This window comes from Aspergillus sydowii (assembly GCF_001890705.1).
Source record: "Aspergillus sydowii CBS 593.65 unplaced genomic scaffold ASPSYscaffold_12, whole genome shotgun sequence".
Lineage (NCBI taxonomy): Eukaryota > Fungi > Ascomycota > Eurotiomycetes > Eurotiales > Aspergillaceae > Aspergillus > Aspergillus sydowii.
In genome coordinates, this window is record NW_024467870.1 from 45,717 (window position 1) to 60,576 (window position 14,860).

The following is a 14,860-nucleotide window of genomic DNA, read 5'->3' on the forward strand; positions in this document are numbered from 1 at the left end:
AATTTTCCGTCCTGCTCCCGGCTTATTAATGGCTTTGGCAGTAGACACTTTATATGGATTGGATAGCGACGGAGTGTTTGATGTGTCAGGAGAGTATAAAAGTTAGACTTTAGCTCTAGCCTACTTTTAATTAGATCTTCAGGATAAAGAATAGAGAGAGGTAGGTATAAGATATATAATAATTTATAGCATGATCCCTTAGCAACTGACCACCTAAGAGTAAACTAATCAGTGGTGTTCTTTGCTAACCGTGGTGCTAGCGTCAGCTTCCCCAGAACAGCAAACGATGAAGCCCCGCTAGCAGCAGGAATATTGTTCGCCAACCCTCTCTTGGTTGCAAACGCCAGGGTCGCAAACTTGATAGCCTCTTTGTACGCAGCCGGCAAGCCAAACTCATCACTTGTGCAGACGGTGAGGCCATGAATTGCTAACCGCCGTGAGATCAGTTGGAGGAGAGTCGTGTTTCTCGTTCCGCCTCCACTAGCCACGACTTTAGTCACCTTGGTGTGGGGGAGAATGAAATCAATCAAGGCTCTTTCAATGGAGGTGGCCGTGAACATGGTGAGAGTTGCCAAGAGGTCTTCTGTTGATGAGTCTGTGAAACGGGCAAGAATGTCTTCGGCATAGCTAGAGCCAAAGTCGAGGCGCCAGGCGGATCGTGGAGGTTTCCGCTCGAAGAACGAATGGCTCTGTAGCTCTGCCAGAAGCGGCTCGATGACCTGGCCCCTGGCTGCTAATGCGCCGTTTTTGTCATACAACATGTTTGTGCGTGCCTTCACGACGTGGTCTAGCATCACGTTGCCGGGGCCAGTGTCGAATGCCATCATCTTGCTGCGGTCGGCGTTGGCAAGTTGGAGGTTGGCGATGCCGCCGATATTCAACGTCACGGTTGGTCCGTCATGACGGAAGGCGACGAAATCGAGGTACTGCATTAGGGGTGCCCCAGAGCCGCAGAGTGCGTGGTCTACGGGTCGAAACTGAGTGACCGTCGTGATGTCGGTCAACGCAGCCACGACCCCGGATTCCACCACGAAAAATCCACAGGGATATCCGCCTTGCAGCCATCGATCCACCAGGCTCTGACTGCCACTGCGAATGTAAGACGCAATTAATTGCCGATCGGGTGGCTCTTGGTAAACCGTCTGGCCGTCGTAGCCCACGACGTCGATATCCTCTGGTGACAACCCAGACTGGGCAAGCAGGGCGTTTGTGGCTTCGGCATATACGGCGCCGGCCGCGTAGTTGACTCGGGTCATGTCGAACAGGGATAGTTCGTTTTCGAAGGCCTTCATGATCAGCGGCTGTAGTTCTTGGGGCCAGTCTACGGTTAGGGCAGAGACGAATTCGGGTCGTGTTGGGTGGCCATCCTCGGCGATGTCGATTTTGCATAGAACGACGTCAACTCCGTCGAATGAGGAACCGCTGTTCAGTCCAATGATGTAGGACATGGTGAATGGAATAATATATATATTAAAGCGACGAGGCGGATTAGTGGTTTGGGGAAACGAAACATCACTGACTGCGGGAGGAAGGTAAAGACTCAAATAGTCGCACGCATGCCCTGTGCAGAGGCTTCCCCCATGATTTACGGCCCAGTCTTTCCAAGCCCCAGCAGATTCAGTCCAGTGAACTTGGCCTATGACACCTGGAGATGCCTGCGTCGTTTCCATCGGGGGACCATCCGCCGGGGGTGCTTCCGACAAGTGCGGGCAAGACCTGGGATGCGTTATCCACTCCGCACCAGCATCCATACATGTTGGCACAATGTGAAAGGAAACGTGGGGAAATGCATCCGCGAACTTGAATCAGATCCAGTGTCCCGCAGTCATGTTGTCCCAGATCATGCGGTAGATAGATGCCCTGAGTCCACGACTACGCATTACGAGGGCCGTCTTCGGTTTTGAGAAATAAATAAATAAATAAATAGAATAAGAAAATCGAATTATGTCATGAGAGCCACTGGCGAAGAGACTTCAAAATTCCGCTTCATATTCAACAAAATCTCCAGAGTCTGCCGGTCAGCCAAGGAGAGAGTACCAAAAGTAGAAAGCAGTTCCTCCACAGTATCCAGTAGGTGACCTATGTCAATCGCATCCGGAAAAGCATAAGAAAACGAGGTGGCTGTCTGAACGGAAAGAAGAACCGCGAAGGACCCGACCAACAGCTGCGTCTCACACCAGGTCAAGCTCACCATTCCTTCTCCTTCTCCTCCTTCACACTGACGAGCCCAAGAGAGAAGCGTGAGGATAATCATCTTCGCACTCTCGATACATTTGCGACAGGAAGGGAAGAGCCAAGATTCAGGTTGCTGCTCTGCGTATACGATTCCAGATGCAGAAGAAGAAGAAGGGGTCGGGTTTGAGTTCTCGAGGTCCTCGTATAGAACCCAGTAAAGCACTGGTCGGTTAAGCGCCAAGAGGCATGAGTGGTACCGGAGTGATATTTCCTTTAATCTAGTTGACATCCTGGGTTGCCGGATTTGAAACGATTTCACGTCACGGGTGAAGTGCAAGTCCATTGGAAGAGACCTGTACCAGCATTCAAGTTCCAATGAGATTTCGGTGACGATGGATGCGACGTTTTCGGGTTTGCAATATGCTTGATCTGTAGTGTACATCTCGGAGATTATTCGGTTCAGGCGAGCACGGAGCCACACATTCCTGCTAAAGTAGTAGTATTCGTCTGAGTGGATTGTTATTCGCTGGTTTGTTTCGTCTTGTTCCATGCGAGGGTTATGCTGTCCTGGGGTGGCAGTAGATTGAGATATATGGGCCATCGCGCCACTGTCGAGATTCGTGTCGCCATGAGGGTGTACCATAGGTGTGCAACGCATTGGGATTCCATCCACCTCGCTGAGAATGTCACTGTGCAAATAGAGAAAAGAAAGGGTCAGCAGGATGAATTGCCACAAGAGAATCTAATGTTTGTACTTTAAAATGGAGACAAGACTTCTTTCTTACCTTTGTAGCATATAGTAGAGTTCATGGAAAGGTAAAGGATTCTTCCTGCTGAGGAATGTTAGTGGACTAACTGACATGCATCCCGAGAATATTCACTTACTGTTTGTTTGCATTTCCCAGAAGTCTTTCCAAAATAGGATCCATGATTTTGAGGACCCCTAGTGCATGAAATGGTTGATGAAAGAAATCCAAGTGGAGAACAGTCAAGGTGAACAGGAAAGTCAACGCTTCCTCATCATCCAACATTAAAATCTCCCATAGTCTATCCAAGACCCGTAAGAAACATGCACTCGCTGCTTCTGACGCGTAAGAAGCTGCACTGCCCGCCCCATGGGAAAGAAGTTTGAATGCTATCGAGTAAAGTATAAGCTCGTCGGTGGGAAGATCACTGATACAAAGGGTTGGATGTTCATGGGCCGATGTTCTGCGAGCTAATTCCAGGTTTATCGAATGTTGTGTATCCTGGTAGAGGCGGCATTGTGTCAATATCACACTTAGAGCGATTGGAAGTCTATGGAGCTGGGTGTTCAACGTCTGCAGAGCTTGCCTGGCAAGACTGACTTGAAATAAGGCTCCTGAATAGTGTCCATGGCCTGACGAACTACCAAGCATGTCGGCTGCTTCTGCATCCTTGATATATGAGAGTACATGGATGTCAGGAACCGTCATTTGAACCCGCAGCCTAGACCAGTATTGAAGGATCTTGTGGTTGGCGCCATGGTGGAATTCTGGCAGCAGCGACCCCGCAACGCCGTCGACTTCCTCTACAGACACCGGTGGTGGGTTCAGGTGTTGTACCTCTGGCAGGGGCACTGGGGCCTGCTTTTCCAAGGCCTCGATGCGCGCCTCCGCCCTTGCGAGTCGGGACAGCACAGAGGCATCGCTGGCGTGATGTCAGTCTCAGGGTTATTGCTCGCGGTCGCAAAGGAAACGCAACAAGGAAAAAATTCTCGACTTACGATTCAAAATTTGTGGGCAGGCTACGATAGTTGCAAGGAGCTCCAGAGTCCACGCAATGAGAGCACGCGGGTCTGAGCCCGTCACAACGCGATTTCCGTCGCCGACAGGTGTCGCACGCCAGGTAAGCTTTAGGCCGGGGCCGGCGTGTCTGGCGATTTGGTTGGCCTCCTGGCATTGTCGAGGTGGGAACAAAAGTCAACGGGGGACGCTCCGGCGGAGGTGCTGTATTTGATTCTGGGCTGATCGGAATGTCCCCCGACGGATCATCCTAAAATCCTTGCGATGGAGCCCTGATTCGTCCCCGGTCCCGGGAAAAATGGAGCTGCCCCAACGTGCCATGGCATGGATGGTGGAATTCCCCACACGAGATACCTTGTACCGAGCCGAATATAAGGAATGCCCACAATTTCAGACTCCGAAGTATCGCAATCTAGACACCTATCAGTATTAACTTGAACTTGAAACACCACAAGAGAAGCCCTTTTCTATTGTCTCGCGTCAACCATCGGCGGTCTCTGCTACGGATATGATACTATCTACTATACGGGTATCCAGGCGATGAACTCCTTCATACAAGACTATGTAACCAAGCTGCTAGATGGCACATATGCTCTCGATGCCTCATTCATCTCCGTGACGGCCTTATTTATATATGTTGGTGAACTGCCGGGAGCTCTTTTGACGGCTCCTATCAATGATAAATGGGAGCGCAAGACCTTCTTCATATCCTCTTCCTTTTCTATCATTGCAGGTACTATTGTTTAGATTTTACCTGTTCCCAGAATCATAAGTTATTCTCTATACTATGTATAGGAGCTGTTATATACAGCAGATCCTCCTATAGTATCTTATAGAGAAATTATAAGGTCCTTGGCCTGGGGGGTTGTTGCGAATAGTGTGAAAGGGTGTAATACACCTTTAAATAAGAGATAATGGTCGCGAATACTATATTTCAAGAATTAAGGAATTCTAGTAGCTTAACATTGAAGTTCTAATCATGCCCTTCGCAAAGTAAAAAGTTCCCTCGCGGGCTGAGTCAGGTAGAAGCTGACTCAGCTCTGTACATCGCGACTACTCAGGTGGTCCTGCGGAGGTTACACACGCAATAAGGGAAAATATATAAGAAGGGAGAAATAGGCAACTGTATTTTTAGTGTGGTCCACGCAATAAAGGGCGTGGATATACATTAGACTAGATTATAGAGGAAGAGATCTATTCTAGATTATTCTTTCATATTTTATATAGTCTAGCCCTTGATAATATCAGGAGGTTGATTGAATGATCTTATCATAGGCAAGCCACAATGCATGAGACACGCGACATGCTAGTAGCAAATAGTATACTAATCTTAAGAACTCCTGAACCATCCCTAAGACTGGTATCTGGTAATACTCAGCTACCATGGGATCTGATAGATCAGGTATTACCATCACGCACCCTGCCCAGCGGGAGCACGCACGGTGGACCAATACAGGGCTGAAGAACGTGGACGCACCTGCGACTGACCAAGGCCTAGGGAGTAGGAGCTAATGCCTTAAGATGCCAGCAAACAGCTTGTGAGTTTCCGACCCAGGAGGAAAACATATTGGCAGACTGGAGTATCTTCAATTAAATATCTGTAGCACCTCATCCCGATGTCTCTCAAGATAATCACGGAATTTAGTCAAATAAATAGGGTAGTTATTTCGCTAGATCCTTGAAATCGACTTGGTAACCAAACATTCATTTGCCCACAGTTGGGCATGGACCTTTGGGGCTCTCACAGCAAGGGGACTTTACTTCTTCCTCGCTGTAGAATTAGAGGTCAATACCTTTTCCCACCAACTCGGCTCAGCTCCTGCACGACGTCAGCCGGTATATACAAATCAACATTTCTTTTTCGATTTGATATTTATTAAATGCCCAGGGTTTGTTGATCGCGGCCGCTGCGAGTTTCCCCGACGTCACCAAGACCGACTACCGTCATAGCAGTCCTGGGCTTATATACTATCAAGAATGCTCTCCTCTGAATCAAGTCAGGAAACATAGAGAAAGCAGTCGGTCGGCGGTACTTATTCGTCAGAAATGCGGGTCTAAGAATAGTCCAGTATTTGACCCGATTTGAGTTTTGTTTTGCCAATACCACGCCAGAGGGTAAGGTAGTCGGGGCCCCAGTTCGGGAACGTTTCGTGGTTTGCCGTCATTGCAACACTGGAATAAATGATCATGGTGACTGTGTCGGATGCAATGGCAGCCTTGATGATACTCTTTGAATGAGTCACCTCGCGTTCCGTGTCAGGGGGTAGTTACGGCCAATACATTAAATAAGACTGCAGTAACACCTTCCACTGCATCCTTCAAGGCTGATATATTGTCGAAATCGCCCGGGAACAACCTGAGTATCAATCAGTTACTCTTTTCTGATGCCCCCGCCGGTGAAAATATTACTTTCCCACATTTTATGGTGAAAATATATGAAAACATGTTGTATGTATAATATGTGTCATTTAAGTGGCGGACACTTTGTAAGACGGCTGAGGAAAAACTATTAAATTCTATACAGGGCCGGTTAATTATGAGGATCCGGAGTACTTTGGTTCTAACACTAGTCTGTCGATGGTCTGGCTATTAAAGCTTGTTCCAAACCTTAGCCGCTCACCAAACATTATACTGAGTGGTGCCTGTATAACCAGTTAAGTTAGTTCACTAATTAGTTAACGAGTTATAATAACTAAATTCAAAGACGCACACGAGCTGACGGAGAAAAACTCGAAATGATCAATATGGCGAGTCCCAGCCAAAGCCCTGCACGTTTCAGAGGAATTATGGCCAGTCAATGGATGATCCCACTAAACCGTGGGACTAACCTGACTCAATGCGGGGTGTTGACAGGCACGAGCGTGAGTTAGTCTACCCCTGAACTAGGATCTGCTATCCTCTTTACTCTTTTGACTTTGTGGTGAGGAGGCTCTGTCCCAGTGGCACCCACAGACTACAGTCGATAGTCGACCGTAGACATACCAATCAGGTCTTGTCGCTCCATAGATTTTGCCAATGACGTTACCCACTTGCGCAACCATATACGCGGGGAACTCCGTTTGCCGACTTTAATTCTAATCTATTGGGAATTATAAAAGCACTGTCAGTGCCATCACTTACCTGGTTCGAGCGAGGCTCCCAACCCCCCGCCTAGAACAAACGGAGGCGCTACTTTTCTTTCATTTTTGTCATCCTTGTCTTTCATTCATTCATTCATTCATTCATTCATTCCTTTAACATATCCAATTGTCATGTCGCTTCACGATAAATTTCCCGCCTACGGAGGCCGTGGGCCCCAGGATCTACGTCTAGGCATCTCCCTTGCTGTAATCGCCACCATTTTCATGACCCTTCGTGTATATGTACGGCTGCGCGTTAACAAGTTCGGGACGACGGCATTGATATGGTCACTTATTGCCTGGGTACGATTATTCCCACATGCTATCAATTAGAATCAGTGGCGGGCCTGCCTGTGTGTCTATATTGACAATGAACAGCTCTTCACGGCCATTACTCAAGTCTGTGGTATCATATCCGTGCTCCACGGCCTGGGAAACCATATCTCAACCATTACACAAGTCGGCGAGCTGCACAACTTCCTGCTCTTTACTTGGATCACGGTTTTCTTTTTTAATCTGGCTATACCCACCGGCAAGGTCGCAGTGGCTGCATTCCTGATTGAAATGAATGGACAGGGCAGTACGTTCAATACTGATTGTGGCCAACTAAAAGAAAAAAAAATAATAATAATTGCTGATGCATTTCTGTTCTTTCAGATCCCAAGATTCGCAAAAGTCTGGTTGCGGTGGCAGTCCTCAACATTGTCCTTAACATCCCGCAGGTCCTGCTGGTCTGGTTCCAGTGCAGTCCTGTTGACGCACTCTGGGATCCCCTTCGTCAGGACCACTGTGACCACCGAAAAAGCGTCTACTACACATATTTCGTCGGCGCCGTCGCGGCCCTTTCGGACATTTATCTAGCTGTTGTCCCCATCCACATGCTCGTGCCCCTGCGTATCGACCCCAAGCTCAAGTACGGCTTGAGTTTCCTAATGGGTTGTGGTGTTTTTGCTGGTGTCGCAGCTATTATTCGCACGTGGGCCGCAAAGTTCATCCTCACGGAGGATTCGTCCTGTAAGACCCTCCTACCACCACCTCCTCCTTAGTCTACATCGCTGGTTAACACTTTCACTCCAGACGGAGTCGGCACCCTCTTTCTCTGGGGAGAAATTGAAGAATGGACAGTGCTTATCACCATGTCCATTCCCCCGGTCTGGCCTCTATTCCGACGTTTCACCCACCGCTTCAATTCCCAAATATCACGAACAGGTACAAGTTACAACAATAAATACAACTACCCGAACCGCTACATCCCCGCTGCTATGGAGTCTCCGATATCGCCAAATTTCAAACCTCCAATTATGACCACCACTATTTCTATCTCGTCAACTAGGGATGCAGCTACCGTCGTGGGCTCCGAGGCCAGCCGGATGTCAGATGAGCGGATGCCAAGCAGCCCGTTGGGCAAGAATATTGAACCAACCTGGATAGAATTAGAGGATGCGAAGCAATTCCGTCGGGGCCCCAAGCCTTCGCCATGAGAATAACTCGTATATCATTTCAGCCAAAACATCTTCTCCACGCTGAACCATCTTGCGTAACTAAGCCGCGGACAATGTAATGGTTGAGTTTCGTCAAGGGTGACAGTGACACCCCTGAATGGGCAAATTGAATCCCACTCTTATTCCAGTCGAGTGCGAATTTCACCAACGGCTCACCCTACCCAGCTACCAAGCTAAATCTTTGGCCCGCGTTAATCTCAGGGCAACTTATCTTTTACCTGGTTGATTTGGGCCAAAGTAGTCTCCCGTAAAATGATCTCATTGGTGGAGCTGGCCCGCGACCGCCGTCTCGCAACCGTGTAGATGATCATGTCTCGGCACTGCCTGGCACTACCTTTGTCCTACCAGTACACTATTTGAAGGAGAGTCCACCGTTGCGTGCCGTACAATACCTCCCATCAAAAGCGTCACGTCAAACGTTGATGCGGAATTTCACGGCACGGCGCTTTGTCGAGGTGTTGCTCGTGAGGGAGAGCAAGAATCCGAAGAGTCCTTGATTCCGGTCATCAAGCTTGATGTTTTGTTCCCTCAGTTTGTGGGATACTCCACCTGTGGTGTCGAATTCGATGTCAACGTAACAAAGCGAAATGTACTTGACATGGTTGTCACCATCACCAGAGTCATCTTCGGAGCCCTGCTCATTTTGCTTCTCAGTGAAATGTTTGCTAAACGTTAGATTTTCAACACACCGAGGCTGTCTCGGTTTTCAGGGGGATGAAGACTAAACTCGAGCTTAGCGGTATGTGCGATGTTCTTGGGGTGCAGTTTGCCATCAATTGGCCGACCGACGACTCGAAAGCTAACGGCCGTGAGCGCTTCTGGTTGACAAGGTCTTTTCACTTTGACTGGCAATGGGAGCTCTTCGGCCAGTACTAAAGATAGCTTATAATTACTGATGACAGAACCCCGATCTAGGTGAATTTGCGAAAATAGTACTACTAGCAACAATGAGACGCCAGGAACGGGTAGAATCGGAAAGGATATGAGGCCCAAAAAGTAAAAGTTTTGCATATCTACTAAGGAGTAGGAGGCGACCGGTTGTTCGTCGGCGCCTGCGCGAATACTGGCCACTTCCCCCAACTTTTCTCCAAATATACCCCACAACGCAGGCCTACGATCTAATAGGCCTGTCTACGGAAACTGGGCCAAGATACGGAGTAGTGGGGAAGAACTCCACGGCGAGAACAAAGCCTTGGAGTCGTCTATCTCATTAGTCGAGGCAAAATTTCCAAGACCAGTATGGCGGCGTCCAGAGTGCATGTGGTGGTGCCTGTCAGCCGCGGGATATATCAGCACCTGTCCCTTGGGTAAGAAGTGTATTTGAGCCTTTGTCTTCCCTCTCGAGCTTGTTGTGTTCTACATCATATCTCTGTCCTCTCCACTTCCAGGTCGCCTTCTCCCTGCCCGACTTCATTATGGAAAGTGCCCGTGTCGCTGATATGCCGGACGACCAGCCCACCAAGGCCGTTAGGGACCTCGATGATGATGAAGCTCGGCTGGCGGCACTGGGTCACCAGCAGGAGCTCGAAAGAAACTTCTCATTCCTTTCGATGCTTGGGCTAGCCTTCTCCATCCTCAATTCATGGACCGCCCTCGCTTCCAGCTTGTCCGTCGGTCTCCCAAGCGGCGGCCCTGTGGCTGTCGTATGGGGCCTTGTCACAGCTGGTGTCGGTAGCCTGTCCCTCGCAGCCTCCAATGCCGAGTTTCTATCCTCATACCCTACCAGCGCTGGTCAATACCACTGGGCAGCTATAATCTCCCCACCTGAATGGGTGGCCATTGTCTCGTGGGTCACTGGATGGATCAACGTCAGCGGTTGGGTCGCTCTCTCAGCGTCCGGCGGCACACTCGGAGGCTCGCTTTTCCTAGGCATTTTCACCATGTATAATCCCGACTTCAGTCCGGAGCAATGGCAGCTCTTCCTACTTTTCCTCCTATATACTGTTATGGGATTCTTTCTCAACCTGTTTCTAGGTTCAGGCCTGCCCATCATGACCAAGATTGCTTTGGTTTGGTCTGTTTGCGGTCTCCTTGCCACCGCTATCACCGTCTTGGCTACTGGTGCTCCAGATTTCCAGCCAGCGAGTTTCGTTTTTGGGGAATTCGTCAATTCGACAGGCTGGCCAGGCGGCATTGCCTTCCTTCTGGGACTGCTTCAAGGTGGTCTGTCCCTGACAGGATTTGACGCCGTGGCCCATATGATTGAGGAGATTCCCCAGCCCTGCATTCGCGGCCCCCGTATCATGATTGCCTGTGTTGCCATGGGTCTCGGCACCGGCTTTCTCTTCCTTGTATGTCTTTTGTTCATAATCAAGGATGTTGATGCAGTTGTGTCCTCTCCCACGGGACCCCTCGCCGAGATCTACCTCCAAGCGACCAACAGCAAAGCCGGGACGGTCTGCCTCTTGATATTCCCGATGGTCTGTCTTGTTTTTGGTACCCTTGGTATTATGGCCACTAGTACTCGTATGGTGTATGCTTTCGCGCGCGACGGAGGCCTGCCATTTTCGCGGATCTTTGCCAAAGTCCACCCGCGATGGGGCATCCCGGTCAACGCGTTATTGCTGACCAACGCCATCGTGGTAGTATTTGGTCTTGTTTACTTGGGGTCTACCAGTGCCTTCAATGCCATACTATCGGCTGCTGTCATTTCCCTTACTGTATCGTACGCCGTGACCCCCGCGATCAACTGCATTCGGGGACGAAGCATGCTACCGCCCAATAGGGCTTTTGTGCTGCCCGAGTGGCTCGGATGGACGTGCAATCTTGTTAGTACCCCAAGAGATACGGGCATCGTAAATTCTCCGCCCTAACTTTTGACTAACTTGTCCGGCAGATTGGAATTGCCTACGCAATCGTGATCACTGTCTTCCTCCTTTTCCCGCCTGTTAGTGACGTTACCGGCTCGAGCATGAACTACGCCGTCGTCGCCTTTGCCATTATCGTCTTTATCTCTACAGTTCAATGGTTTGTTGACGGCAGGCGGAATTTCACCGGCCCCATTTTCGACGAGAGCGCATTCTTTACCGTTACCGAGGGTTAGGAGGCGAGAAGATAACGGCCCGTACGACCGCGCAAATACCACTGGTTGCCTTCTTCGCTTCGCTGGGGATTAGTTGGACAAATAAGCGAGATGGAGTGGCGGGTCGGTTGCATATCCTCTTTATCTATGAGGGGTTGAATATCCCTCGACTTGGAACTCCTTCAATGCATGGGTGGGTCTGGGCCTGGCCCAGTCTGCGCATGGACCTTCCAAATGAAGACAAGTGTATATAGAAGGTGGACATCTCAACCTGCTTGCACTAACCTGGTCAAGTTTAGTTGGAACCTTACTTTTTGTAGATGAAGGGCGGATCTTCACCTCCATGCTTACTTTGCCTTTCGTTCTACATGGTTGATTGAAAGTTGAATCAGTGCATGTATAGTCAACGGATGGGCGGCCTAAGGACATCAATAAGGGTGTATGAACATATCTACGGTGGCGTCGAAACAGGCAATTAGCCTCGTTCAGGGACAGTAGCACCTCGTCCGGCTTATACAATCCACCTTCGAGACAGGTTCCTTGATGGCTTTCTAGCTAGGGTCAATCCCGTTAAGTCCTAGTTGGGTTATAGGGTGGTGTTATCTCCGGCCGAAAGTCCTTGTATATATTCAGAGTGCCGTGTTCGCTGACTCTTTTCACTCACCATATGCACCTCCAACATGGCAACAACCAAACCATTGATTCTTGTCACCGGTGCCGACCAGGGGATAGGCTGCGTCGCAGCCAAACAGCTTGCCGGCGCCGGCAAATCCCATATCCTTATCGGTGCTCGTTCACAGAAAAAGGCAGAAGGGGGGACTATTGTTCGAGAATAACTGACATGGCCGATAGAAAGTCCCGAGTGCCGAACTGCATACCTTTTACCGCAGTAAGGGGTGTCTTCGGGGAACGATGGCAATAGGAACGGTTCCTCAGAGGAATACACAAAATAAAATACAACTCCAGCCAAGCTAGTCCGTGAAGCTATTTACTATCATGCCCATCTAAAAGATACAGCATCATTGCCAGTTTGCGGGTCAGCCTCTACTACAATAGCATGCTTATCAGCGGCGTATAAGGGGCTAAGGTCTGTAAACTAATTAATACGATAAAAAAGGCTAATCGAACCTGTCAGGTCAATTGACACAAAGAAAATATCTCTACTTTTGTTTAGTGTGCTGGCACCGCCTCGCTTAAACAGCCTTATCCACCCTTCTACTTCTACAACAGAGCCTATTCTTTCAATCTGTGTCTACTTTCTCCAGAACCTCTCTTGTATTGCGCTCAAGATAAGTATTGCTTATGAGTAGCCAACAGTCCGCAGAAGCACCAGCTCGACGGTCAACAACTGTCGGAGACAACACTCCTCCAAGTCTCCATCACAACAGCCGGATTTACTTCGATAAATACGTGACACATCTCAGGTCTAGTTAAACATGGAACTTGATTTAATTTGATGCAGAGTGACACGTACATATACCTCGGGGCACGAGGACCGCACAACGCCGGAATATCCGCACTGTCCGCCGAAACCCCCCGATTTCCCCGTTGTCACAACGATACAATAGATCAAGCATCAAAATAACATACAGCTGTTTTGTCGCTTGCAAACGGCTCAAACCCTCCATTTTCATGGCCACACTTGTCCGATTTCGCGGTAAAGCTCTCCCCTTTATACCCGAAATCCAGGTGGCAATTACCTGGGTTCGAATAGACATGGACAGTCAGAGATCCTGCATCGAGTGCATCATCCTTAAAGATACATTCGCTGACCGCCGGTTTACCGTCTGGTGCATGACATTCCTCTGCCAGCCGTGACGATCCATCAGGAACCAATAGCTCAAGACTGGTGCTATGCGAATAATTATTCGGCTCTCCATGGGCTTCCGGTTCGAATTCAGGATTAGCTATCAATACGTAGAGATAGAGCGTGGGGAAATGTCATACGTCCTCCTGGGTATATTGCGTGGCTGCAATGAAAGCTGACTTTGTAAGCCCCAGAGTCATTTTCAGGTGGTGCGTCTCGCTTCAGGGTAAGCCCAAGAGCAGGCGCACCCCCAAAGGCAATAAGTGGCAGGCAAGGTTTGAGCAGCATAGTGGTTATTGATCAAAAGGTGAAGATAAAAAAAAGTTCAAAGTTTGGAAAGTGTTGGATACAAAACTACACGCGGGAGCAACGCACCTTTATATCGCTGAGTCCTGGCCTTCAGAACTAACCGGCATGTCATTCTCCAAAGGCATGAGGAATCTGGCTTGGAGGTTATACGATCGTATTCCCTGCTAATCACCTTCCGGAAAGGGAATTTGGTACTCAAGCTGGGGATTGAGCTGACTTGGCAATGACGCAGGGGATCGAGAACACATGCATATATCGCATTGTTTTGGGAAATTGTCTCAGTCTTCTCTCCAGTGATAGCTTCCAAGGCTTGATAAGGTGTCTGCTAGAAGAAGCTGCCTCGAGTATCAATAGCCAAGAAGCTTGATTTTCGACTCTTACTCGAGTGCTGATAGAGTCAATCGGATTAAGTCTTTTAGAACATGCATTTGAATCTCCTAAAGGTCTTCCAAGATACGGGTTGGAATGAAACGCCTTGGAGTCTTTATTAACCCTAAGCCCCCCCCCCGGTGGGTCAAACACATTCCACCGAACCTTGATGGACTAGTCGGGTAATAGAAATATCCATCAGTACAGATAATAATTCCCTAGGTTATCTAGGTTATATAATGGATATAGCATTGCTCCATATGTGCCTTGGCAGACATCATATAGGGTCTGCCTTGCGTATGGACAGGAAATTTCCTCCCTCCCCAACCTCAACCCCTGTTTTCATGAGATGACAATCAACCCAAATCATATTCTATCGGTGAGCCTGCCATAATGAGTGCTCTCCAGAGGTCCTTCCTGTCAATTTTCCTTAGCTAATTGCGCGGGATTCCTGTGGTTAACCACCATTAACCTATAAGTGACTCTAGATTGACCAGGCACAACGCAGCACGAAATGGCTCGACGTTGGCGTGCCCAGTACTCGGAATCTGTTCCAAGTCTCGAAGGAACGATCATGGTTATGAATAGTAGACGAGATTTGCCGTTTCGTCAGCTCGGCTGCAGAATAGGATATTTGTAGCGGATGAGGGATAAAGAGATTTGCAATCACATACTGCTTAGCTATTGATAAGCAGCGTGATCCCCGTGTTTATTACATGCATCATTCACCTTGACATGGTGTGGCTGGTCGTGGTCCATCAGCCACTGCCAAAACCCAAGAACGCATCAACAGG

General features: G+C 48.9%; 5 protein-coding genes across 5 annotated transcripts; 2 read left to right on the plus strand and 3 right to left on the minus strand.

The window, feature by feature from the left end:
• Window positions 1-224: 224 nt before the first annotated feature.
• On the minus strand, window positions 225-1,448 carry ASPSYDRAFT_92939 (uncharacterized protein; the record flags this gene model as incomplete). The annotated part of the gene is made up of 1 exon (XM_040852752.1): window positions 225-1,448. The coding sequence occupies one exon, from the start codon at window positions 1,446-1,448 to the stop codon at window positions 225-227; it is 1,224 nt and encodes a 407-aa protein (XP_040698708.1).
• A 399-nt stretch (window positions 1,449-1,847) lies between these two features.
• ASPSYDRAFT_435077 (fungal specific transcription factor domain-containing protein) lies at window positions 1,848-2,871 on the minus strand. Its single transcript, XM_040846670.1, has one exon. It carries the CDS (start codon window positions 2,831-2,833, stop codon window positions 1,943-1,945), a length of 891 nt encoding a protein of 296 aa, XP_040698709.1. The 5' UTR covers window positions 2,834-2,871; the 3' UTR covers window positions 1,848-1,942.
• A 4,206-nt stretch (window positions 2,872-7,077) lies between these two features.
• Window positions 7,078-8,822, plus strand: ASPSYDRAFT_135415 (uncharacterized protein). Its single transcript, XM_040840722.1, has 4 exons — window positions 7,078-7,360; window positions 7,436-7,637; window positions 7,715-8,071; window positions 8,135-8,822. Exons 1-4 carry the CDS (start codon window positions 7,190-7,192, stop codon window positions 8,536-8,538), a joined length of 1,134 nt encoding a protein of 377 aa, XP_040698710.1. The 5' UTR covers window positions 7,078-7,189; the 3' UTR covers window positions 8,539-8,822.
• A 1,176-nt stretch (window positions 8,823-9,998) lies between these two features.
• Window positions 9,999-11,602, plus strand: ASPSYDRAFT_60699 (uncharacterized protein; the record flags this gene model as incomplete). Its single annotated transcript, XM_040849890.1, has 2 exons — window positions 9,999-11,327; window positions 11,396-11,602. 2 exons carry the CDS (start codon window positions 9,999-10,001, stop codon window positions 11,600-11,602), a joined length of 1,536 nt encoding a protein of 511 aa, XP_040698711.1.
• Window positions 11,603-13,010: 1,408 nt separating this feature from the next.
• On the minus strand, window positions 13,011-13,714 carry ASPSYDRAFT_49060 (uncharacterized protein). The gene is made up of 2 exons (XM_040847765.1): window positions 13,529-13,714; window positions 13,011-13,464 (listed from the first exon to the last, which is right to left on the minus strand). Exons 1-2 carry the CDS (start codon window positions 13,674-13,676, stop codon window positions 13,151-13,153), a joined length of 462 nt encoding a protein of 153 aa, XP_040698712.1. The 5' UTR covers window positions 13,677-13,714; the 3' UTR covers window positions 13,011-13,150.
• Window positions 13,715-14,860: the final 1,146 nt, after the last annotated feature.

What these genes read in the sequence shown, in the direction of transcription:
- ASPSYDRAFT_435077 (XM_040846670.1), bottom strand. Translation starts at nt 2,833, where the DNA reads ATGCGTTGCACACCTATGGTACACCCTCATGGCGACACGAATCTCGAC.
- ASPSYDRAFT_135415 (XM_040840722.1), top strand. Translation starts at nt 7,190, where the DNA reads ATGTCGCTTCACGATAAATTTCCCGCCTACGGAGGCCGTGGGCCCCAG. An exon ending in TATGGTCACTTATTGCCTGG is followed by an intron (nt 7,361 to 7,435) that starts GTACGATTATTC and finishes GACAATGAACAG; the next exon opens with CTCTTCACGGCCATTACTCA. An exon ending in CCTCACGGAGGATTCGTCCT is followed by an intron (nt 8,072 to 8,134) that starts GTAAGACCCTCC and finishes CTTTCACTCCAG; the next exon opens with ACGGAGTCGGCACCCTCTTT.
- ASPSYDRAFT_49060 (XM_040847765.1), bottom strand. Translation starts at nt 13,676, where the DNA reads ATGCTGCTCAAACCTTGCCTGCCACTTATTGCCTTTGGGGGTGCGCCT. An exon ending in CGCAATATACCCAGGAGGAC is followed by an intron (nt 13,465 to 13,528) that starts GTATGACATTTC and finishes TCGAACCGGAAG; the next exon opens with CCCATGGAGAGCCGAATAAT.